Below are 25,837 nucleotides of genomic sequence, written 5' to 3'. Positions count from 1 at the left end.
AAGGTTTGTAGAAGTATAAAAAAAAAAATTTAGGGGGAAATTCAAAATGTGTGTGAAGGTGGGTGAGTGTATGGGGTGCCTCTCCCAAACAGTCTACTGGTGATTGAGTACTCTCAGTGGCCATGGATGACTACTGGGATGAGAAAAATGGGAAACTGAGGGCGAGGTAGACTTGAACAGAATGCCTGGAAGCCTGAACAAAAGCACTCTATACTACAGCAGCATTGTTGTTGTTGTTTTAGTTATTCTTTTGCATGTCCTAAGGACGGGGCAGGAATATGTTTGGTGCATTTTTTTCAGCAGTTGATGTGAACCAATGATCCTGGATTTGCTTATGGGTTGTAATGCATCTCCCAGTCTCATTAAATACTTCCCAGGATTTTGCAGTGGATTTTTGATGCAGAAAAAGGGTGCATGAAAGCACAGGTTGGTATCCAATGAAGTGCTTCCACTAGCACATGGTCTTTTGGCTACACAACGGAACTTCCCATCCCTCTCTTCCAACTGCGTGCCTTCTACACCCTCCCCATATCAGATCCAAAATGGTGGTCAAAAACCCAGAACAAATTTAGGGAATGGAGCAGGTGAGAAGAGAAGAGAGAGGGAGAGTTTCATTGCTGAGAAATAAATCCTTGCATTAGTGGAAGTAGTTAGATAGCTATCATTCTTACAGTTTACATTTTTAAAAAATCATTCAAGATTCACATTCTACTGGTGACTACTGTATTGAAAAGCATGCATTTTATGCAACATTAAAAAAAAAAAAATTTACAAAAAGGTGCAGAAATGCACACAATGGGACCGAGAAGACCTGTGACTCTGTATCAGCGTGAACAAAACAGAATGGAATTAGCAGCTCAGCCCATCCCTATTATTTCCCCATAAATGCTTACAACCCAGCTGCCTCCACTAGCATCTATTACACAGATAGAGACATAGGAGATCTGGAACTTGTGTCTTTAGAAGGGAATGATGTGGGCCTAAGAACAGTGTCTCTCAAATACAAGTGAACCTCATGTCCAGGCCGCTGTCAGATCTAAATTGGGTTCTGCTTTATCTGTCAGGCCAGTTATTTTATGGGATAGACAGATGGTTGTCACGGAAACCAAGAAGTCCTAAGCTAGTCATCATGAGTCAGCCTTGATCTGTATGTAGCTCTGCAAAACTCTGAGAACAATGAGTCTCTTGTGAACATAATTATTATCCGGCCTGGTACCACACCTATAATTCAAGCTCTAGCACTCCCTAGTATTCCATACTTCTTATGGGGATGCATCAGATCTCAGATACTAGCATAAACACACAACTTTATCTTCGGCTCCACTTAGTGGACTCCCCTATTCTCCAGTGTGTAGCTTATTTGGAAATTTTGATCTGGTGGGTGTCACTATCAGCTGATAGAAGTGTAGCTTCTCTGTGGAAACAAAATGATAAGCAACAGATGTATTGATGTCAATTAGAGTTTATTTAGAGTCAGTCTGATGCAGAGCGTGCGAGTGTTTTTTTAAAAAAGGTACCACTGATTTTTTGTTGTATTTATATCAGGCCTATTTAAGTTGAAGCACTTTATAAAACTAATAAATCTCCTGTCGTTTTGGCAGAATGCCTCTACAGAATCTCGCAGCTGAAGTCCTGTCTCCATTAAATGAGGCACAGGCATGAAATGAAAGGGGCAAAATGCAGTCAGTCAGAAAGGATGAGAAAGAGAGCATGCAAAAGCATAAATTAGAAGATGCATTTTTGAAATCACCATCAATAATAATCATGTCTGAGTCCAACCCTTACTCTAAGGAGCAAAGAGGGCTACCTGGGTATGTCAGGGATTGAACCCGGGACCTTAGGCTAATGCTCTGTCACAGAATGACTGCTCTTTCCCAGGTCTGAACAGGGCCACCATCTCATAGAAAGAAGCAGTGTGTGTGTGTGTGTGTGTGTGTGTACATCCATGTTTAAATACTTCTAAAAGGGCACATTTATTTTGACTCCTATTAAGAACGAATCCAGTCTCCCTCAAATGGAACAGACGTCTTGCAAAATCGCAAATGTACAATTTACCATCTATTTGCTAAACTGTGTGATGTCCGTTTGCTCAGCAAGGTACTCTTTCTAAAACTATCAGCTGCAGCTTCCTACAGAGATTGCATGACTAGTTGTGAAAGCTTCAGACACTTGTATTGACAAATGCCTTCCAATCAGCACAAAAAGTTTCACCAGAAAGGTGCTAAGAAGACTTTGCTGGCACCAAAGGGAGGCTTCCCTTGGAATGCAAACAACAGCTTTGGGGAGGCTATTTTTGATGGGACTGTGGCAACCTCTCATCCCAAGGCTGCACTCATGCAAATAACAGGGGGAGGGGAGCCTAACAAAAATGTGCATGTGGTTAAATACATTCAAGCATTAACCTCATGTTTAGTTTGGGCCTGAGTTTCATCTTTGATCTTTATTTAGCTTGAGCACCAGTGCAGCTCCTGCTAACTCAGTACTTGTACAGGGTTGCAGTCAATGTTATGGTAAGCTAAAAATGATTTAGCAGTATACTTGTTCCACTGCCAAAACGTTTTTGAACGAACTTTGTCGTACAATAGATTGTGCTGTCTGTTCTGCAACAAGTTTCCACTAGCGCAACTGTTGCATTGGATTTCTCTGTTGCAAAACATGAAAAGTCGCCCGTCTGGTAGCGCAAGATCCCTTGTGCTAGTGGATAGAGAATGTGGGATTCAGTCCTAAGCAAGTAAGGGTAGGAACCCATGATCCCTGGGAGGGCATGCCTTTCCAGGTGCCATGGGATAGAATGGATCTACCCCTTCAGTGTAGGAGACAGAGGCCTCATAATGGAGAAGGCCTCATAATGGTGGATGCTCTCTCTTGATCTTCACTGGATCCTCTAACTTCAACTGATGTTTTAACATTAGGAAGGCCTAAAAGGGTTATGCTACGGGGAGGACTAGGAAGCAGTTTAGCACACTCTAAGCCAGTGAGAAAGATAGGTAAGCTAAAAAGCTCATCCAATGCACCCCCTTTTAATTCTTTCTCATTTTTCAGTCAGGTGCCCTCCTTGGACAACTTTAGGTACCTGCTAAAACCATTTTATCTTATGGCAAACCTACCCAGACACATTTATTACAAAAATCTGTTGATTTTATCTGCATTTTTAATCATTTTATTATGTATGCTTGTTTTTAAATTTTGTTAATTTTATTTGTATTTTTTTGAGAAATATTTTACACCATTTTTTTTGGTAAACCACCTAAGGAATTTCCTTTCTTGAATAAGAAGCTTATATATTATGTGTTGTGTGTGTTAAATTGTTTGCAATGGGAGAGAAGCTGTTTTTTTTAAGTTGCAAAAAGCAGAGAGGAACACTAGAGCATTCTTCCGCCCTGAAGGAATTTCCGTGCACTGCTCTGGTTCGCCAGAAGCAGCTTAGTCATGCTGGCCTCATGACTCAGCAGCTGTCTGTAGACAAACGCAGGCTCCCTCAGTCTATAGAGCGAGATGAGCGTGCAACTGCAGAATCGTCCGCGACTGGACCTAATGGTCAGGGGTACCTTTACCTTTAGGCTTGAGCCTGGCAGGGCTCCAGGTATGATAGTTAAACCATTTTTGGATCCCCTCCCTATAGAATACTGAGGGTGGTCACTTATGCATTGCCAAAAAAGGGAGGTGCTGATTTGCATAAAAGTGCTTGTAATAATTTATGTGCATATGTGCAAATTTAGAAATAATTCAAGTAGAAATGCAATACATCTCACCGTACCAGGGACCACCGACCAGATGGCCTGTGTGTCTGCTCAGTATGCTGTTCAGTTGTTAGGAGTTGGTGGACAAACTTCAAGGCTGGCTGTTGCTTTCTCTTCTTATGGCTTTTTAGCTTTAAACCAAATTTGGACCGGACAGCCCTTTAAACAGAGGACAGTCCACTGTAAAGTAGGACAGATTGTTATCCTACAAAAACTTGTGTGTGGTGCATACCAACACATATATCACACCTCCAATCTCCTCTTAAGGGCCTAGGGAGGGAAAAAGGTGGAATTGCCTTCCCTTATACAGTGGTACCTCAGTTTAAGAACAGCCCTGTTTACGAAATATTTGGTATAAGAACTCCGCAAAACCGGAAGTATTGTTCCAGTTAGCGAACTTTACCTCGGTCTATGAACGGAAGCCAAACAGTAGAAGGGCACCGGCACCGGGAGGCCTCATTAGGGAAAGCGTGCCTCAGTTTAAGAACGGACCTCCAGAACGAATTAAGTTTGTAAACCAAGGTACCACTGTACAGGATTTCCCAGATTAGTCTGAGGGCAAGGGTGGGAGGGTGTCCTTGCGATTTTGCTGACATATGCAACCACTTATATTGGTATTTTGCCCAAATTGGCTCAACCCATTTTATTAGATTTTGGTGGCTCTTGTACTATTTCAGATTCTCTATGGGGAGGGAAAAGCAAAAGGGTTTTGTGCTGGGGGAGAAAATTCAGCGAAGTCCAAAAGTCCACTCTTGAATATACTGAAGAGTAAATGGTGAAAAAGCAGAGTGCTGAATTTTTAAAAAGAATAACCTTGCCGAGCTTCTTTTCATCAAGACAGAAGAGAGAGGAAGATCAGACAAATCTCAGGACTCAGGAAATTAGGTTCATGTGTCCCTTATGGCTTTAATTCCTGTGTCACTGCCCTCCTTGCACATCATTCCATCACCCTTCAATTCCATTAACCTCTCCTTTTTGGGGAGTGAAGTTGTACTATAAATGAAAAGTGAAAGTATCTGGAGAACAGATGTATATTTTGGCTCCTTTACAAACAGAAGGTAATGGAAATTTCAAGAGACTGTTCCCATGGAACACATTTTGTTGAGTTTGTGTGTGTGTGTTTCTGTCTCAAGGGGTTTGAATTAAGGAGACAATATGGGTGCTGCTAATTCAGTGTTTAATAAACTTTTCTGAAGTTCATGTCACGTATTTGGCCCTTGGTGGGTGGGAGTTGCTACAGCTGTAATTGTGAAACTAGTTTCAGACTAGACATGATTCCTTCCTCTTTTAAAATATAAGCAAAGCTATATTGGGCCAGACCTTTGATTTCACTTAGCTTAGTAACCCAATTCAGATAAGAGCCAGAAAGTCTGTAAGGAATTGAGGAAAAATTGCTGTTTTCGGCAATAAAGTCTAACTTTCCACCTCCTTAGTATCAACAATGCCCCTTACAGAACTCAGCAGGGATGAGAATGGGAATAAAATAGAATTAGTTGGCTCTTCCTGTCATTGGTTCTGGACCAACCTACTGTTGATCTCTCTGCTTTCCACCCTACCAGTCTTACTGGGCACCAGCCACCATGGAAAAAGGGTCATGTTGTCTGTTGACACTTGCTCACAGAATTCAGGCTCTAGGTATAGATGCTGGGAACATAACTGCTTTAGGGTTTTATGTAGCTCCCTAGCTGTTGACATCCATCTGTCTTGGGAGACAGTGGAAGAGTGTGCCTTCGGGGGTGAAGTCAAACCGCTGCAGAGTTGCAGTGCCTGCTGTGGCTGTAGAGACAGTGGGAGAGTAAACACTCAAGATGTTAACTGGACTGGTTTAGAGGTGAGCAAGTGTTCTGAACCCTCAGTTGGTGGTTCTACCTGCAAAACCTATGCGGTTTTTCTGGATGCCTTTCTTGCCAGAAAAAGGTGTCTTGGAAGCTGTCATTTGAAGCGAGTCTGCTCTCCTGTACAGCAGCAAAGTCAGTGTTGAGCTTTCTCAGCTCATGGTCAATGATGTCTATCTTCCATGAGTTGTTGACCTGAAGCAGATTGGTGGACAAGCCAGGACAGGTAGTCCTGACGTTCCAGCTGTCTAGGCACAAGAGGGTCTGTTTCTTTCTTTTTCTGCCTGATGCGGTAGTTTAGTCCACTTGTTGAGTGGTATTCTGAACTCCAAGCACTCATTGAAGCAGGTGAACAGTGGTAGGTCAGCACTTTATTGATTGGGGGGCTGCCCAGTTTAAAGTGGGCATAGCTGACCTGTGAGACACAATGATATCTCCCATCAACAAATGCAAGTGATAGCCTTCATACCGTTGCCAATCAAGTTGAGCTTATAATTCATAACTTCTGCCTTCCACATTGTTTTTACTGCGTTAGCAGCACCAAAGCAACCTCTCTGGGGCGCAAGCCAGGGCAATGTGTATGGAGTTTGCTAGCAGGCATCCTAATGCAAGCCTGCAGCAGGTTTCTTCTATAACAAGGGAAGAGGGAGGTCTAGAGGCAGGGATGTGCTTAAGGGGACATTACACTCTTAGTTCACTGAACTGAGCACAAGGATGACATGAATAATGAAAAGAAACTACAATACGCTAGTGCTCAGACCAAAGACTCAAGGCTGAACTGCAGGTTCTTGTGGGACTGTGCTTGTTACATGACCCACTTCAGCCTATATGCTACTAAAATACTTAAAACCATTTTGTAGCATAGATATGCCCATGGTCATTTATTGATTTTATCAAAGAGGAAATGGTACGTTTCTATTCACTAAGTTTTTTAAAAATCTCTGCTCATAAGGAGTAATATTTTGATTTACTTAATCGCTTTTATATATACTCTCATTCTATATTTAGATTGCTGCTCAATAGTACACAGTAAAACAAAATACTTGTGCTGTAATGCTTGATATGTAGATTCCAATAACCATATATTACAAATGTTTGAAATGAGCTTCGGGGGTTTCAAGTAAAGCATAGCATAGTAAATCACTGAAACATTTTCAAAGTATACTTGGAGATGGGCCAAAGTGTCTCCAATGATGAAACTCCCAAGTCATGTTGAATCCTGCATTCTAACCTTTCTCTGTCTTCACTGAACTCCTTGAATCTGCAGCTGAGGGCACAGAATTTCCTTGGCCATCATCCTGATGTTTTCTGGATATATTTAATGCCCATATGTGTTTAAACCACCCCTTCCCGCCCATTTCTTATTATGGTCTTTCTGATGATGACACAGATATGAGACTGTCTACCCAGATCATATTGATTTCAATGGGTCTACTCTGAGCACAACTAAGTCGGTATCCATCCAATTAGGATTTCATGTTTGACAGTATCCTTCTAAGAATGTGCTTGCAGTGCAGTTAATTTCAAGACTGCATATTTTATACACACAAACACAAGGCAGATTCCTTTGTTTCTTTACATTCAAGGCATTTTACAAATGAAATCTAAGCAGTTAACAGTAAGACCACTGAGCTTACTCCCCGGTAACCATGCGCAGGCTGTAGTCAAGCCACATTGTTCATAGGGATGTGAACTCAGATTTTCCTAGCCAAATCCAGACATCCTAACCACTACACCTTTGCCAGTTCCTTATTCTGTGACTGTCAGCAGCTACCCCACTGCTTATTATGCTTCTCAGCTACCTCCATCTAAAACATGGGTGTTCTCAACAACCCACATTACTGGTATTTGCCAGATATTGACATTGTGACACAGTGTTTTTGTATCCAGAAAAAGGCAGCATAAAGACGTTCATTACTTGGGATGCCTCCGCTATTTCCAGCAATGAGTGGCTGCTGCTGATATGAGTCAGAATGTGAATGAATGGTACACTTCACAGTGTGTTACCATCTGAAGTTATTTGTTGTCCTCTCTCTTTAAGAAAATATTTGTCCCTTGTCAAGTGAAGACCTTTTGCTCTTTTGCCTTCATCTTGAAAAGAAACAACCAGTTTTTTCATGCCCTTGGTTTCAGAACATTCTTCTTTTCATTTTCATTTCCAGTCTTGGAAAAGTCCTGGTGATGAGTCGGGCCAACCCCTCTAAAAGGCTGCTGATGTTTTAACAAGACATAGTGACTTTCTTTATTTTTGGCTTTATATGGTTGTTGTTGTTTTTTAAATGCCCACATCCTGCACAAGAAAAATAATGTTGACTGTGGCATTCTGGACAACAAGGTTTTAGTTTCCATTGCTGTAAAACCATTTGATCCATGAATTAAATTGGGAAAGTTCAAAAAAAGAAATTCTGGGCCTGGTATGGACCTGAAGGGAACTCTTTTAACAGGTCTAATTAGAGAGGCCTAAAAATAAAGCACAAGTAATAAAAAAATATACATAACCCATAAATAGGAGCTGTTCTTTTCCTTCACTGTAGTTCAAACACTTATCTCCTTTCCCTGATCTGGTCAAGGAGAGGTGAAAGTTCTATTTTTCACTTGAGTTCTGTCCCTGTGTCACCTGGGCAGTCAGGCTACCACATAAGTGGCACACAGTGAGTACTTTATGTTTTGTAGAAAAGCCCAGAGGAAGCTGGGGGGAGGGGGAGATGGTGCCCTCTTGGTCTTCCCTGCTTTTCTCTGTAGCAAGGCTGATAAACAACTCTCTATGAGGCCTCCGTTTTACTGGGTAACCACCAGAAGTTCTATTCTGGGTTTTGGAAGGAAGCAGTTGCCAATAATCCTTTGGCCATGATTTTCAGTGCCTTTGATCCCTGAACTTCCACCCATGTTCTGACTGTCTTACTGTTCCACACAGATCAGTGCTAAAGAAACAGCCCAGCAAAGTCCTAAGATGTAAGGTCTCCTGGCTATTGCCTCTCTTACTAAGCCAATACCCAAAGTCTATCTTTCAACCAGATTTGGTTCCACACCCCTGCTCTACAGGAACCATGGGGATATCATTTTATTGAGTCTAGTCTTCAGTTGTAGAGGTCAGGCTTGTAAGAATTTTTCCTCAAGTGATAGAGTGGCTTAAAAGAAGTGCTTACTTATGATTAACAACTACTTGTTGTTCATCATTTGAAACTTTTAAAGCTGCCTTGTCCTATTCATAATTTCAAAATTGGAGTTGCTCGTTTTAGATGTGCAATTTGTTGCTTGAAGTCTCTTGGTAGGGGTGGAAGGGTGTGTAAATTTTGGTTCTCTTAGTTTCCCCCAGTCATACATTCAGTTCTTCACATTTTGCAGCAATAATAATAATAATAAAAACCTATTGAAAGTTTTTCAGCATTTTAGTGCAAAACTATCCTAACAGATTTTTATATGAGGTTTTCACTAACGTACACATTTTTGTGATCAATTTTCCCTAATAAAATTCATTACTGTATATTATTTTCACTAATATAGTCATACCTAAAGTTGCATCCGCTTCAGGCAACCTGGAAGCACGGGAACGGTTACTTCCGGGTTTCGCCAGTCGCACATGCGCAGAAGCGCTATATCATGCTTCGTGCATGTGCAGAAGCGCTAAATTGCACCGTGCGTGGGCGCAGATGCGGCACTTTTAGATGCGAACGCTTCGAGTTGCGGATGTGCCTCCAGGACGGATAACGTCCACAACTCGAAGTTCCACTGTATTTGCATTTTTTTGCACACTTTCCTCTAAGATATACATTTTTGTAAGTGCTGTTTGGTTGGAGAAGTGCAATGCGAAATTCAGATGAGTAAGAACTCTGAAAGATAGCTGAGTTTCAGATCACATATTATTTCAGAAAGTGTGATTTTTTAGATTAGGCTTTAAATGCATACTGAATTGAATTTCTTCTCCATCGCTATTTGTTGGTGGCTGTTCAAAGTGTGGATGCTCCAAGTGGCATCATTCATATGGAGTTATTGACCTCTAATCAGTTTATCAGTTTCAATCAGTGAAGGAAGTGGAAACAGTGAAGGGAGTTTCATTGGTGTCTTTGGAATTGTTGGCTTTGCATGTTGCTGAGTGGCTTTGTGCAAGTGGCTTTCCACATACACATGTCTCCATGTGGTAATGTTTCACATGGTGACCCATTCAACATGTTCAGTGTATGAACTGGGTCAAAGAGGGTTGCATTTCAACATTTTCAGTGCATATATTTGGGTGGAGTGCAGATTCTAACATAGTAATGATTTATTTTATCAAGGCCAAAATAGACTTCTAAGCAGTTTACAAAAATAAAAACTACTTACAGAAACATTTTTTAAAATGTGAAATTAAAATGCACAACAAAACATAAAAAGATAGTGAGGGTAGAGTTAGGAACTGTTAATTGTTCTAGCATAATTCATCTATAGTTAAAGGATCTTGGTTATGTGATGTAAACAAAGAAACAAACAGGGATGAAAGGAGTCTGGGATAAAGATGTGCCAAGGATACAGCTGTCCTCCAAGAAATGTCATGCAACCACAAGGTAGCCTACAAATGGACTTTTCATCTTGTTTGCAAGACTAGCTTCCTTTTAACATAAACAGGACACAGTTAAGGTCCACACATCACAGAAAGCAACAGAGCAACATGAAAGGAAATCTAGGGTGTGATTTGATCCCCAAATTCCTCCCTACCCAAAGGATAGCACAGCTGGAAAGCTTGGCTTTCAGATCAGAGTATAACAAACTCACCTGATTTCTGCTTTGCAGTAATGTGGTTGGCAGTGGCCAAACAGATTTCAAATTCATATCTGCTGGCTCTGCTCAAAGTTGGCATTAGATAAACAGAATTGTACAACTATAATATATTAATGGAAGTGAGAGCTGGACCATAATGGAAGTGAGAGCTGTATGGAAGTGAGAGCTGGACCATAAAGAAGGCTGATCGCCGAAGAATTGATGCTTTTGAATTATGGTACTGGAGGAGACTCTTGAGAGTCCCATGGACTGCAAGAAGATCAAACCTCTCCATTCTTAAGGAAATCAGCCCTGAGTGCTCACTGGAAGGACAGATCATGAAGCTGAGGCTCCAATACTTTGGCCACCTCATGAGAACAGAAGACTCCCTGGAAAAGACCCTGATGTTGGGGAAGATTGAGGGCACAAGGAGAAGGGGACGACAGAGGACGAGATGGTTGGACAGTGTGCTCGAAGCTACAAACATGAGTCTGGCCAAATTGCGGGAGGCAGTGGAAGACAGGAGTGCCTGGCGTGCTCTGGTCCATGGGGTCACGAAGAGTCGGACACGACTAAATGACTAAACAACAACAATATATTATCTCTCTCTCTCTCTCTCTCTCTCTCTCTCTCTCTCTCTCTCTCACACACACACACACTCTCACTCACTCCCTTCCTTGTACAGAGTAAAATGAAATTTTGTATATATTCAACATTTCAGCATTTAAATGTTTTAAGGATTTCAGAAATTTGGAAGTTTGGCTTTGTGAGTTAATTTTACAGGGAGTGTCTGATAATAACTTGTCAAAGATAATACCTTATCAACAACTTTCCGCCTTAAGAAAATCTTGGGGCATCTATAACTGAGGAGGTTGAAACTAATTTAAGTTTAGAATTTGCACACATTTTAATTTCTTGGAGCATTTCCAAGATTGGGAAAGAATTATCAATCAAATTTTCCTTTCTTAATTTCATTTCAGCACTATTTTCTTTTTGTTTAACAAGTTGTTCCTTTTAAAAATATATATTCATTGAAATTTTCAGAACGAGGAAAGAAGATGTAGATCACAACAGGCCATCAAAAATGATTATTATAATACTGGATTGGGGTCAGCTCTCTTTGTGAGAGCTGCAAGGAACTTCTCAATGCAAAGCAGGCATCCAGAAATGAATGGAGAAAAAGACTGTTCCTGTTATGACTTTATATGCTCGTGTAATCCTGAATTTTGCATATGAAGAAAGAATTGGTTTATTTCAGTCCACACTATGGTATTTGAGGGAAAGGGCAGAGAGAAGAAGGTGGCAATGATGGTGATATTGAATGGATATTGATGTGGAGATAAAAAACCATTTAAGTGTGGGAGGGGGAATCATATCAGATCCTAAATTCCCGAGTAACTGGCAGATAATATTCAGAAAAACATTACTTGTCCTAGTGCTAGGGACAACAGTATACATGACCAGAAGCCAAGGTGCTTATATTAGCTTTGCTCAAAATGCAGATAGTGTTCCATTGGCAGAGGGGAATGCTCCTTCCACTTCCCAAAGTAAAAGAAGCTGCTAATCCATTGAATGCAGAATGATCCCAGAGAGTCTGGGAAAAACAAACAGGTTTGGAAGAAAACTGTTTTTAGGATTTCTCCCTTGGCAGGCTCCCAAACAAAAAGGCAGGAGACTTCTTTCCTTCTCTGTGAAATCCCAGTACATGAATGCCTATATTTCCTTTAGGGGGGAAAGAGCAAATAACAGGAGGCTGTCATTCAGTAGGATCGAACAGTGGGGTCAGTTACTGATGGTGACCACTTTTTGTAGGCAAGAATACCCACACAGAGAGGGCCCATGAGCCCCTTGGGGTACAAGTTAACAACAGTTTGAAAGATGACTACCCAATTTTCATTCAATGAAGAGCATGACAAAAGCCTCATAGTTGCTAAAGAAACTCTCAAGCAGATATCCACTCTGCGCTCAGTACACTCCAGTTCAGCATAAGCTTTCCATATACACAATCCTATTTATGTTTCACTGTCAGATGGAAAGCCCTGATCTTAAATGGATCAAGTCAATGTTTTTAACGTCCCCTACCCCCAATGTCATAACTATATAATATCACGTGGTGAAAATTTCCAATGTCTTTTGTTGCAATACCATTATTTTCAATTATTCATTTTATACATCCTATAAGGATCCTGGGACATGATGTACTAATGTATTAACATATTATAACAATTGTCGCTAAAATCCAGGTCCTGGATTTTCAGCGGTGGACATTCTACTGTGCTACTGGTGAATTTCCATGAGGTGGACCTGGGGCACTGCAGCAAAACACCTGTTCCTATTGAAAATACAGAACCTTTGTGGGCAGTAATGCAATCACACTTTGGCTCACTTTCCAGGTTTTGAGGAGAAATCTGATTACCCACCCTGTGCATTCTCTCCCCGAACTGACTTCTACCCTAGCACTCTATAGCCTTTCTCTCCCATTTTCATGTAGTCTGGCCTCAGGTTTATGTCCAACTATATGGACTTGCCCCTCTAAACTGAGAGTTGACACGAATCACAGAATCATAGGTTTATGTTTTTGTTCAACCCTCTTCTTGGCATATCCTAGTTACTAGAAGAAAAGAAGAGCAATGGGAGACAAGGGGAATTTTGGAAGGTCTTTAAAACTACAGAGATTCTAAGAATTAGGCAGACACAGGAAGAAAAAGTGCACTAAAGAGGAGGGGAAAAGCAGCATTTTAGTACTCCAAGGATTCCTGTAGCCTAGTGTCCAAACTATTTACTCAGCACTCAGTCACAGCTCAGATGTCACTCATTGGCTAGAAACACTGAAATCCAGAAGCAGCCAGGCTGGCTCAACTTACACTTAGAAGGTTGCCTGCACATTTTGCTTTGTAACTTTCCTTCTGGGAGGGTCAAAAACTTCTTTTTTAAAATGTGAATGTTCAGAGTCTGTGCCCCCTTGTAGGCATGGGTTCTGGTACACTTGCACCAATTGCACCATCACAATTTAGCCCTGCAACCTCCTGCTCAGTGCAAAATCTGCAACAAAAATGGCTGTCCATCCTCTGCTTAAATACCTAAATTTAGACAAAATCTACTCCCCCAAAATGTCCATCCATTGGTTCTAGTCATATCTTCTGGAGCAAAAGATAACAGGTCTGCTCCATCTTCTGTGTGGCAGCCCTCCAGATATTTGAACACTACTATCATGTCTCCCCCCCATTCCCCCCTTCTCTTCTTGAGGCTTTGTCGTGGTGGTGCTGGGAAGATGTGGGAAATTCACTTTGTTCCAGTGAAAGGATTGTATGCTGTTTTGCACACCAAAGGGTACAGAGCATATATGTCATTCTCAAAGTGAGGATATTGTCTCTTGCTTACCTTCCCCATTCCAGCATGAGCATGTCCCAGCTTGACGACAACAGGGAAAGCTGGAGTTGTGAGCTGAAAGGCAAAGGAAGAAATCAGTCCAGAACTGGTACATGACAAGCACCTTTTTCAATCTTAGGGCTCTCAATTGTGTTTCACACGCAGATATAACCACCACAATGTGGTAATATGACTAGTGGCTACAAGAAGAACAGGACTTTCAGTAAAGCACTTCTCTATAGTATTTCTCAATGTATGTTGAAAGGAAAATCATGTGCAGGGAGCATGTCCATATGGCTGACTTTCCACGCACTGATGTCCAACATGTGCAGATTTTCCACGCAGCTAGAATTTCACTCAGCTCATCGCACACAGAGGCCCGCAGACATTTCCCAATGCAAAACCAACACAATTTATTGTGGAATTCTAAAATATATGCTAAATTAGCTGTCACCTGTCTACTGGCTGAGCTGCTGTGATACCATTGAATGTTCACACACTCTGACTTTTGAAGGAGGATCACCAGTCCTGTCATATGCAACAAGGATGAAACATCAGCTGGACTAAGGGAAAAACATCCCAGGGGGCTTAGGGACATAAATAACTCTGCCAGTAGGAAGGGGTGCAGTATGAAGTTCACATTTTGGCTCAGAACAATTAGCCATATCTCTGGCTACAGGTTTAGCAAGAGAAGGGTGTGTATGTGTGTGTGTGTGACCACAGATTTCTATGGATAGTTAAAGAGAGCTCATTGGAAACAAGATTTTTATTGGACTTTTCAGTAGAAGCAGCTTCTGAAAACAATTTGAAAATAAAGCCTTTTGCCACTTATTTTTCCTGGCTCACACTTTCTTCATTATATTCTTCTTCTTTAAGTCTCTGCAATTTTACATCATACTGTACATGAAATTTTCCTTCTCTTCCTCCCCACAAACTGTTAGAGCACATTTTAAAATGAGAGCTATATGTCACCATGATCATCAGTTAAATTTATATACTGCCCTTCATATGAGGATTTTTACATGCTAGGAACCATCCTTTAAACCTAATGAACTGGAAACAAGTCATTCCCATTTTTCCTGATAATAGCTGAATGGTAGGGAGGAGGAATAGCTGGGGCTGGGGCTGATGGGAGTTGTGGTCCAACATGCCTGGAAGGCACCAACAGGATGGCGAAGGATGCACTAGTCTACATGTAGCTCAAATGAACAGTTCATAAAGCCATAGTGTGTTTTCTCTTTCTCTAATGAGGATGATGAGAAAGGCTGTGATTACTAGTAACGTTAATTCATCCATGCTTGCACAGTTTAAGACTAATGCTAAAAATAATTACAAGAACAAGAATGACTGATTCAGTGACTCATAAATGATCCTTCTACATATTTATCACTATTCCACAAAAACCCTACCACTTGCCACATGCAATACTCAACATGCAGACTATGTATGTTTACTCAGAAGTAACTTGCACCAGGGCACAGCACCTCACAGAGCCTCCTTAGACTCCATCTCAAGTCTGTGAGCCCAGATGCAGACTCTGACTTCACCACCAGCCAGCCTTTCCCCTCCTCTACTCAGCTTTGGTTTGTTTAGCCTGATAGAGAGTCCTAGAGAACTTGAAAGCTTTCACACTATTTTGGGATGTGTCATCTGCCCTAATAAAGATGTTACCCAAATAATGTATGCTAAATGTAGTTATCCAATCTCTCTCATATCCCAATACATTAATATGCAAAATCATTTGCTAGACACAGGTAGACGGGCCTCTGCCCCTAAATACTGCTACTCACCCAGGAAGGGAAATAACAGCATTTTCATCTGTGAACCCAGGTGATTCAGATGGGCAGGGTACAAATAAAATAAAATAAAATCATCATCATCATGGCACCATGAGACTGGACTACACTGGAAATGTTTTTGAATGGCTCTTAAGAAGGAATTTTGGCAGATGCAGCTTTTTTTGCAGGTGTGAGAAAGACTGAACCTGAAAAAATTCCCTTTTCTACCCAATTGAGCTTCAGCTTTCTTTGAAGTTAGCCACGAAGATAAATACCAAAGCTTAGTGCAATGGAATCATTAAACAGTTAACATGTGATGATGCATTACCATTTATAGCTGATAAACCAGAACTTTCCAGGTGGAAAAATTGCTGTTGTTCCAATTATCAATTATCTCTAAGGAAAAGAACCTGGCATGACCTAAATATAGATGAGGGTTGTTATCTCCATCTGTGGCAGTTTTATATATAAACACATTTCAGTACATTGTTTTTTGGGGGACATGTGTGCGTGTGTTGGCATGTTTCCTTTGCATCAAGAGATGTTGGTTAGTAGTAGGATGCTTATACAACTAACATGTCATATTTCCCTTGAGACCAGGCATACCTCCTGGATAGAAACATACACAGTAAGTACAGTTTGTGGACTCTGGTGGCACAATTTCAGCCCTGGTAGTCTGAAGCCTACGAAAGTGTAGCTACATGCAGGGCTGGTTTAACCGTTAAGCAATATAAGCACGTGCTTAGGAGGTCCCAGAGTGGTTCACAGAATTAAATCAAAGTATAAAACGACAAAACACATAATCAAAATAAGAACAACAACTCAACAACACTCTCCCCAATGCATTTTAAAAGGGCATAGGAATACATATGCATTTTGATGCATTTTGGTAAGTTCTTTGAGCTGAAAATGCTATTACAAAATTTGGAGAGGTATAGAATTTAAAAGGAGACTTGGGTTCCAGTTAGGTTCCATTAGACTAGGCAGTGCAGATTAGGTCAGTTCATATCATAATTCACATAAATGGAATTCCTTAACTTCTTCCTCATACCTTGGGGTGCTGCTCACATAACAGGCAATTCTGGCTAGCTCAGGGGTGGAAAAACAATGAAATGAGAAGCAGCTGCCTATTTATTGCCCTATATCTGGGGTGGAAAACCTGTAGCCCTTCAGATGTTGTTGGACTACAACTCCCATCTTCCCTGATTGTTGGCTACATTGGCCGGGACTGATGGGAGTTGGAAATCCAACAACATCCTTAAGTGGTAATGGGTCCCCTTTGCACTCAGCATTAGGAACACTAAACACTGCCATATACTCAATCAGATGATGTGGCCTGTGGAAGCTGGTTCATTAGGAAGGAGGATGGGGACAACCCACAGCTATAGATACGGTGGGAAAGCTGTGGCCCTCCAGATATTGCTGTACTACAGTGCCCCCCCACTTCCGACTATTGGTCATGGTCTGATCCAGCAGGGCTCTGCTTATGCTCTTATGTTCTTAGAATGCCCAGGCAACATCTGATATAGCCATTCAGCCTGTCAGCTTCAGACAAAGTGAGATGAGGCAGCAAGACCTTCTCCACTGGTTTGGCTGGGGCCAGAGGCAATTTGGCTCCAGCCTTCCCATAACTGCCTCCACAAGAAGTCATTCTACTTCGTCATTATGTATGAAACAAATGTGCATAGAATTTCAGTCTCAGTGATTGTTTGGCTATATAAACGCAGCAAGGGGATATGACAGCCACAAGAGTGAAGCTAGAATTGCTGGAACCAAGTGTGGTATATTTATATAACCTCAGTCACAATTCTCATGGGAGGGTGTTGAATATAATTAAGAAAGGGCACTGCAAGAGTTTAACCAGAACAAACATGTTTGTACTGAAATCATGGACAAAATAAACCAGTGAACTTCAGAGTATTTGTTTTGTTAAGATTTGCTTTCTTAAGAGAAACAGGAAAACAAACAGGATGAAATCATTTGAATTTTTCAAATTGCCTGCGTTGGTCACGCAGACAGAGAACAGTGGGCTTGTGGATTAAGGAGTGAGGCTGTCACATCAGAGATGAATGAGCCACGGTCGGTACAACTAAAGCAATGCAGTCAAGTCCCCAAATTTCAGTTCCACAAAATGACTTGTCATTTGAATGTACAATGTTTCTTTCTATGACCAGTGTACGTACATAGTGCCAGCTCAAGACATTTACTGCTGGAAGCAGAGTCCCAATGCCCACGTCCATAGGGAGTATTAGGACTACAACTGGGGAGCGAGTGTGGTGTAACAGTTAAAAGTGTTTGACTAGGATCTGGAAGACCAGGCTTTGAATTCCAGTGTGGTGTAGTGGTTAAGAGCGGTAGTCTCGTAATCTAGGGAACCGGGTTCGCGTCTCCGCTCCTCCACATGCAGCTGCTGGGTGACCTTGGGCCAGTCACACTTCTATGAAGTCTCTCAGCCCCACTCACCTCACAGAGTGTTTGTTGTGGGGGAGGAAGGGAAAAGGAGAATGTTAGCCACTTTGAGACTCCTTTGGGTAGTGATAAAGCGGGATATCAACTCCAAAATCCAAACTCTTCTTCTTCTTCTTCTTCCTACTCAGCCAATGAAGCTCACGGGGAGATCAGTCACTGTCTCTCACAGGATTTTTTGAGCATAAAATGGGGAGGAGAGAACCACGTATACCACCTTGATCTCCTTGGAGGCAAATGCACAGAACTGCAATGCATCACAGCAGGGTAGACTGCAACCAAGTGACCTGTGTGCCTGCTCAGTCTGCTGTCCAGCTCCTAATTAACGTAAGAACAGCACAGCTGGATAAGGTCAATGGCCCATCTAGTCCAACGTTCTGTTGCCAGGCAGATGCCTCTAGGAATCCTGAAAATAGGACCTGGGTACAACAGCACCCTCCCCATTTGTGATTCTCTGCAAGTAGCATTCAGATACATATTGTTGATGAACAACTTCAATGTCCCTGCTGCTCTCCTTTCTTCTGGTTCTTTATCTTTAAACCGGACTTGAACTGAACAGCCCTTTAAATAGAAAACACCTTCAAATACTGTCCTCTCTAAAGTAGGTTACATGCCCACCCCAAGCCTCACTCTGCTTCCTGGCAGTGGGGTGCCCCCTTCTCCACACCACATATAGGGTAGAGTTTCCTGGATGGTTGACAACTTGCTACCTGACATACTAGCTTCTCTTTCTAACCATTGACAGGACATGAGGACGTCCTTTGTTATTGAGTGGTATATCTGCATAGAAATCAAATGCTACTAATGTTCCTACTAGGTGGTGGGCCATTTGGTCAACACGGTAAACCACAAGTGTGGTTGATTCCTTAAAACACCCACCTAGCACTTTGATGATTGTTTTTCAACAGCAATTATGGCAACAATGTGGAGTCACTTGCATTCTGGAAGAAACAAACCACAGACCACAGGCCCCTGCTCACAATACGTGTTGTGGTTAGAGCATGCCATTGTAGTGGTTGGTGGAGTCCCAGGCTAGACACAGAGCTTTTAAACTTTCCCCTCGGACTTTCCAAGTTCTCGTCATTTTAACCAGCTTTTATATATGACTCAAGCGCCTTTCCCCAATGGTCAAATGAGAGCGAGACACAGTTCAGGTTCATTATAAAAGCTTTCCCCCCTTCTTTTTAAAAGTTTTTTCTTTTCATTTTGTCAGCATTTCAGCCATGAGAATTGTAAAAACAAATCCAGACGGGTAGAAGAACAGCAAAGAAATCATATATTCAAAGAGCTGCTCAGGCAGTGGTGAACTTGGGCCAATAAATCCCCAGCTGCCACCTGTCTAAACACAGGAATCTTTTTTAAAGGCAGTACTGAGGGCAGAGAAAAACGTATCATTTCTTCATGAGCAGAATTTGTGTGTAGAATAGACCATGATGAAAGAATGTTGACTAGAAAACAAGCAGGGAATGTTGTTTAAAAATCAACAAACCTAAGGGCAGCTGTGCCAGCCCATAAGAAAAAAAACCCCATATTAGGGCAATATCATTATTAGGCTAACCAAAATGTGGCAAAGTAGTGTGAGAGCTTTTGAGTTCTGCAGAGCTTTTCATCAGGCTAGATGATAAGCAAAGAAAGAGGATAGGGAAAAACAGAAGAAAGGCTGGTAGTGAAGACTCATGTCTTCACAGCCAGCTAATCTCTCTCTCACCCACATCCCTGCCAACCTCAAGCCTGATGAAGAGTTCTGGAGAACTCAAAAGATTGCACACTGTTCTGTGACATTTTAGTTGACCTAATAAAGAAACAGCTTTATTTAAGCAGGTGAGGCAATAGTGTACTCGTGAATTAGAAGTGTAGGCATGCCCTCAAGGAGAATAAAAAAATGCAGACAGCTAGATATATCCTCAAACAGCAAAGAATAATAGTACAGAGGTGAATACACAATTTATTAGGATCACCAGGCAGTCATATAATAGTGAAAGGGTAGTGTTGTGGTTAGCATGCTGGACTCTGTCTGGGGAGATCTGGGTTCACATCCATGATCACCACACTGGCAACCCCACTAGACTACAGAGCCTGTTGATGCAGGCAGGTCTTCCCTTGCTGGCAGATGACAACTAGCAGGCAATAATAGCTCCCACTGATGTCCTCTGAGGCAAGGAAGTGGGGATGAACAGCTGGAACTCACCCAGCCCACAGGCGAGGCAAGTCATCCCTTGCTGCAGTTGCCATTACAGTATTAAAAAAACAAAATAAAATAAAGGCTTGTCAAGACACTCACCAAACACTATCCCCCAACCCCACCCCTGCCCCTTACTGCAACCACTACCGTAACTAGAGTCATTATTTTCTTTCTTAAATAATTATGTTTGCACACTGAAGAGGACAGAGGCCGGGAATTGCAAGCAGCAGGAACTTGAGAAATTCTTTTGGGAATAACACACAGGTCTCCTTCTTTCCTTGGGCATGTCTGGGGTTGTACAGAGGAGGCTGTGGTCTGTTTAAATCCACTCCATCAGTCATTCCTGTCTATGGAGGGGGAGGGCAAATCCCCTCCTTTTACTGGAAAGTAAAAGGCGGGGGTCGGAGCTGATTTCATCTCTGAGGCAATGCTTCATCACACAAGACTAAATGAGACAAATGTGAACTAGCTGCTCTGCATGCAAGGCAGCAAAACATCTGTTTCTTTCTCCCTGTCGATGCTTTGCTTTTTCGAAGACAACCTGTACTAGGGTTGCCATACCTTGAAGAGCAAAAAAGAGGACAGCCCGAGCCACTGCTAACCCAAGCCTGCGACAAACAAACAAACAAACAAACAAACAAACACCCCCCCCCCAAATCCCACACATTTCCTTTAAAATGTAAAAATCCCTCCCCAGATTGTCATGTCGCTCCCCCCAAGAGTACATGCCTGGGATTTCCCGAATGTACGGCAACCCTTACCTGCACCTCTCATGGGAAATTATCTAATGGGTTTAGGCTGCAATCCTATACTGTACTGTACACAGAGTGATCTGGGAGTAACTTGCATTGAACTCAATGGGTCTTACCTCTGATATGTATAGGATTGCACAGCTTGATACTGTTATTTCCTGTGGAACTTGGGCCTCGTTATGGTAATTTATATTCCCTAATTAATTGTGTGCTTTGCATCTCAATGAAAGCTTTTATAAGACTCAATACTGATAACCTCATCCTTTGGAGATTGCGTAAAGTTGGGAGCTGGGAGCTAATCATGATTTTTGAACTGCCCCAAGCGTGTCTCATACCATAAATCAGATTCAAGTTGCATCAGATAAATGAGTGTTTGCGACACCCCAATTGGATCCTTTTCTGGTTCTCTCTGAATATGAAAAAATGCTTCTGATGCATTGAATGGCTATTTAGAATAGGAGATGTGGTAAATCCCAATCAGGGTGATCATGCATCCCTAACAGAAACTGAGACAATTCAAGGATCTCTGCACACTGGGGTTTGAAGCCCCCTTTACCACTTAAGACACATTACCAAGAAGCAGGTTTAGTTGGCCAAGCAAGGGAAGGAAGGACAGACAGCAAGGTGCATCTTATTGTGGAAGGGGTCATAATATGGCTTACTTGCAAGATGGCACTGGACTTTGTTGCATCTGGGTGGAGTCAGGAGTTCTCCGAGCCTGCTCTTGTTGAAGACAGACAACATAGTTCTTGCTTAGCTTCCTTACGGGTGGGTCCTCTAAAGCCCAATTCAGGCCTTCAAAGGAATTTTTGAGTAGGCTGTGAGCCCCAACTCCTGCAGTGTCCTGGTGCATGCCAGCCTTCCCTCCTTGACCTCCAACCTTTGCAAACTGAGTGGGAAGATCTGAAGGGTGATTCTGAATGTCTCAGCTAAGCATGCTTAGAATCCTCCCTATAACTTGGAACTCTGCATTTAGAATTACCCTTCGGCCCTCCTGCTCAATGCCGTGGGTGGGCTTGGAGTGTTAGTACTGTCATGTAATCTAATGGGTTTGCTTTTGTTCTTGTTTTGATTATGTATTTTGCATTTTTTATCTTGTATTTTTTTGGGGGGTGGCACTGTGGGTTAAACCACAGAGCCTAGGACTTGCCAATCAGAAGGTCGGCAGTTCGAATCCCCGTGACAGGGTGAGCTCCCGTTGCTCGGTCACTGCTCCTGCCAACCTAGAAGTGCGAAAGCACATCAAAGTGCAAGTAGATAAATAGGCACTGCTCCGGCGGGAAGGTAAATGGGGTTTCCGTGCACTGCTCTGGTTTGCCAGAAGCAGCTTAGTCATGCTGGCCACAGACCCAGAAGCTGTACGCCGGCTCCCTTGGCCAATAAAGCGAGATGAGCGCCGCAACCCCAGAGTCGGTCACGACTGGACCTAATGGTCAGGGGTCCCTTTACCTTTACCTTTTTATCTTGTATTTTTATGTTATGAACTGCCCTGAGATTTACAGATGAAGGGTGGTATACAGATTTAACTAATAAGAATAATAAGAATAATAAAGAATTATACAATCTGACATATTGTGCTTCCTTGCAGCTTAGCTCTTCTGCATCTTCATATTGGGTCTTTCCACCCAAACCCTTTTTCTGTATTGGTGACAGGAGCTCCCACAGCTCCATAATATAGATGCTAAGCATTAATATGCAGAACTGTTTTTTGCAGGGCTTCTTATTTGGCTTGGTTCTCACAAGATAAGTGGTTTTTTCCTTTTAATTTTCATATTTTTTCTCATACAGGAAGATTACAAGACGAACGATAAATTTCCTGGTCCAATTTGTTTTCCTGAATGAATGTTCCAAAATTGGATAAATAAAGTATGTTCCTTGGGAAATGATCAGAGCTTTTGTCCTTCCAATGCCCTTACTATATTTGTCACTTAGACTAATTCAGCAACCTGCCAAATTCTTAATATCCGACCATACATTCTTGGCGCTTCCAAACATTTCCATTTCACTGCTATTTCCATCCTTGCAATAGTCAATAAATTCATCATCTGTTCTATATTAGATTCCTGCACCGCCACTCCTGCCCAGTATCTTTTAAGGATCAAGTAGAAATATTGCATAAAACTGCTTTGCTGCATCAGACCAAGGTCAATATAGTCCAGCATTCCACTCTAGACAGCAGCCAGCTGTATCTCTCTGAAAAGATGACTTGAAGATGGTATATTTACCCTGTTTAACTCCAGCATATAGTATTCAGCAGAAACTAGCTTTCCATTTCTGCTGCTTCATAAGACTGATGTATGAAAACAAACTAAAAACTAAGAGAACATAACCAGGGTCTTCCCTATCTAAGGCCTCAGACTCCTCCTCCTCCTCAGGGTCTGACCAGCCTCTCAGTGAGACTCAGGATATACTGTATTTTTCGCCCTATAGGACGCACCGTCCCATAAGGCGCACTTAGTGTTTTCGGGGGGAAATAAAGGGAAAAAATTATCCCCCCCCCAGGCACGGGGCTGGGGCGGGGGAAGCCCAAGCTTCCCCTGACCCCAGCCCCCAGAACAGGCAACTCTCCGCAAGCCATGGGAGCCCGGCGCCGGGCTCCCGCACCTTGCAGAGAGCTGTGCGAAGCCTGGGTGCGCTGAGCTCAGCGCGCCCAGGCTTCAGCATGCAGGCAACTCTCTGCAAGCCGTGGGAGCCTGGCGCGGGCTTCCACGGCTTGCGGAGAGCTGCGCGAAGCCTGGAGAGCGAGAGGGGTCGGTGCACCGACCCCTCTTGCTCTCCAGGCTTCAGCGAAAGCCTGCATTCGCCCCATAGGACGCACACACATTTCCCCTTCATTTTTGGAGGGGAAAAAGTGTGTCCTATAGGGCGAAAAATACGGTATATGGACCAACTGTATGCTTCAGAATAAGACAGCTTCCTATGTAATTTCACCACAAGTGGATCAAATTTGTCCCCACTCTGCCACGTTTTCATGATGAATCAATTTTATGTCGTGGTGTTAAATCACTCATTATAATAACAAACACAGGTGGTAAATGCTACCGGGTATCTGTAACCAATAAAGTTGTGGCCTAAATTTGCCCTGTAACATTAACTTAATATCTGTGTCCTTTTGTCTTATTCACCAATGAGGGGGTGGTCTCGGGGGTCTCAACACGCAACCCTGAGTGCTCTCAATAGGAGAGAGAATAGAATCATAGAATTGTAAAGTTGGAAAGGCACCACAAGGGTCATCTAGTCCAACCCACTTCAATGAAGGAATCTTTTGTCCAACATGGAGGTTGAATCCATGACCCTGAGGTTAAGAGTCTTGAGCTTTAACAACAAAGTCTAAACTGCAACATGTTGTTTCAGCCTTCTCTTGTATTGCCCACTTTCAATCACGTAATAACTGTCCTTCATATTCAGAGATATTTAATACAATTAACTACTGATTAAAAGAAAATGGATACCCTCTCTGACAGCTGGGCATTATGGTTTGCAATTTTCAGAGGAGAAATCCTCAACTGTGCTGTGACTTTATCACATTTTGTTACCATGTCAAATTGTACATCCCAGGCAGACAACAGGATTCTGGTAGTAATGTGGTGTGAGAGGCTGTTGCAGCCTTTTCTCATGCTTGAATTGGAGATTTAAACAGTGGCGGCTGGTCCATTAGGGTAAATGGGGCACTACTCCACCAACATCAGTTTGCCCTTGGCCAACCACCAGTTGCCTCTCGTCTTAATTACAACCAACTGGGTTGGTGCTGTTTGTAATTAGGTCTGGCTTCACCTACTGTTGGCCTCCCTGCCTTCTGCACTACTGGTTGGTCCCAATGGACACCAGCCACCAATGGAATTCAAGGGTGTCATGAAAAGCTTAGAGGACATACCAGCCAGGAAGCTAGGCAAGCACTTTGCCGTCTCCCTTAAACAAGAAAGAACAGCAACAGGTACTCCACCCAGATATCAATCAGTCCAGTGCCACCTTGTGCTTAACCCCCATAATGGCATTCTTTATTTACGCAACGATTCACTGGTTTCAGGTTAAAAGATCGCAAGTTGCCACTGGCTGCTCCAGTTTTCTAATTTTCCTGAAACACACAGTGAAGATAAAATCACCTTGGTAGCATTTTGAAAACTACAGAAGTGAAGTTGTATAAATACTTTAGGAAGAAGACAGCACTGCGTGTCCTTCAGTACTTGTTGTTTGAGGCAGGAGACACCAGGGTTGGTTTTTTCCATTGTTTGTGAACCCAAACAACACTTCTGTGTTGTTCTGTGACTGGAATGTTCTCGTCAGAGCCTTTCCTCAGCTGATAGCTATCTGAGGGCATTTTTTTTTTTGTCTGAAGCAAAAATGTCCCATAGTAAAAGAGGCCTACAGACAAAAACTATCTCACCCTCTGTAAATAGTAGTAGGCGGACAGATTGTGCTGTTTGTGCGTTTGGACACCGCCTGGAATATATTTTCAATGCGGCATGTCTAGGCTGTTCTACAAATTCATAAATACTTTGTACCACAGTTCTAACAAATGAGGCTACTAGTCTGCATCACAAACATAAAGCAAGAATGTGTGGGGCCTCTAGTCAGGGGCACAGCCTTGAGCAGGAGGTGAAGAGGCTCAGTGTTTTCTGAAAGGCACATCCTCTGCCACAGAAACATTTTCTTGTAATCCCAGATGTGTGGGACTGGCTATGTTCATCACTGTTAAAGGGAAGGCTCTGCATGGGTGCTTTCTTCTTGATTTTTGTCCCACATCTTATTATTCATTTTATTTAACAAAATGTATATTGCAGCCAAACCTTTAAATAGTTTGCAATAAAGCTAAGTGGTTTACAAGAAAGTCACAGTTCACAATCTTCCACAGTTAAGCCTTGATATGTGTCATGGACTGGCTGGATACAGAGGAGTGGTGGGAGGCACCAGCTGGAGAAACCCCCAACAGAAGAAAGCTCAGAGCCAGGGGATTGGTGGTGGGGCGACAATGAGTGGTCAG

The 25,837-nt window shown here is 42.4% G+C and overlaps 1 protein-coding gene across 4 annotated transcripts in view; it reads right to left on the bottom strand.

Moving 5' to 3' along the window:
• SYN3 (synapsin III) overlaps positions 1-25,837 on the bottom strand; it is a 194,613-nt gene that overhangs the window by 19,464 nt on the left and 149,312 nt on the right. For all 4 annotated transcript variants that reach the window (XM_083400762.1, XM_083400759.1, XM_083400760.1 and 1 more), the window contains exon 7: positions 13,691-13,753. In XM_083400762.1, the coding sequence (XP_083256888.1) occupies positions 13,691-13,753 (63 nt within the window). The remainder of the gene's footprint in view (positions 1-13,690; positions 13,754-25,837) is intronic.

Source organism: Podarcis tiliguerta, assembly GCF_965153285.1.
Source record: "Podarcis tiliguerta genome assembly, chromosome: 10".
In the NCBI taxonomy this organism is placed as follows: domain Eukaryota; kingdom Metazoa; phylum Chordata; class Lepidosauria; order Squamata; family Lacertidae; genus Podarcis; species Podarcis tiliguerta.
The sequence above is the reverse complement of the archived record's forward strand: the minus strand, read 5'-3'. Positions and strand labels throughout refer to the sequence as shown.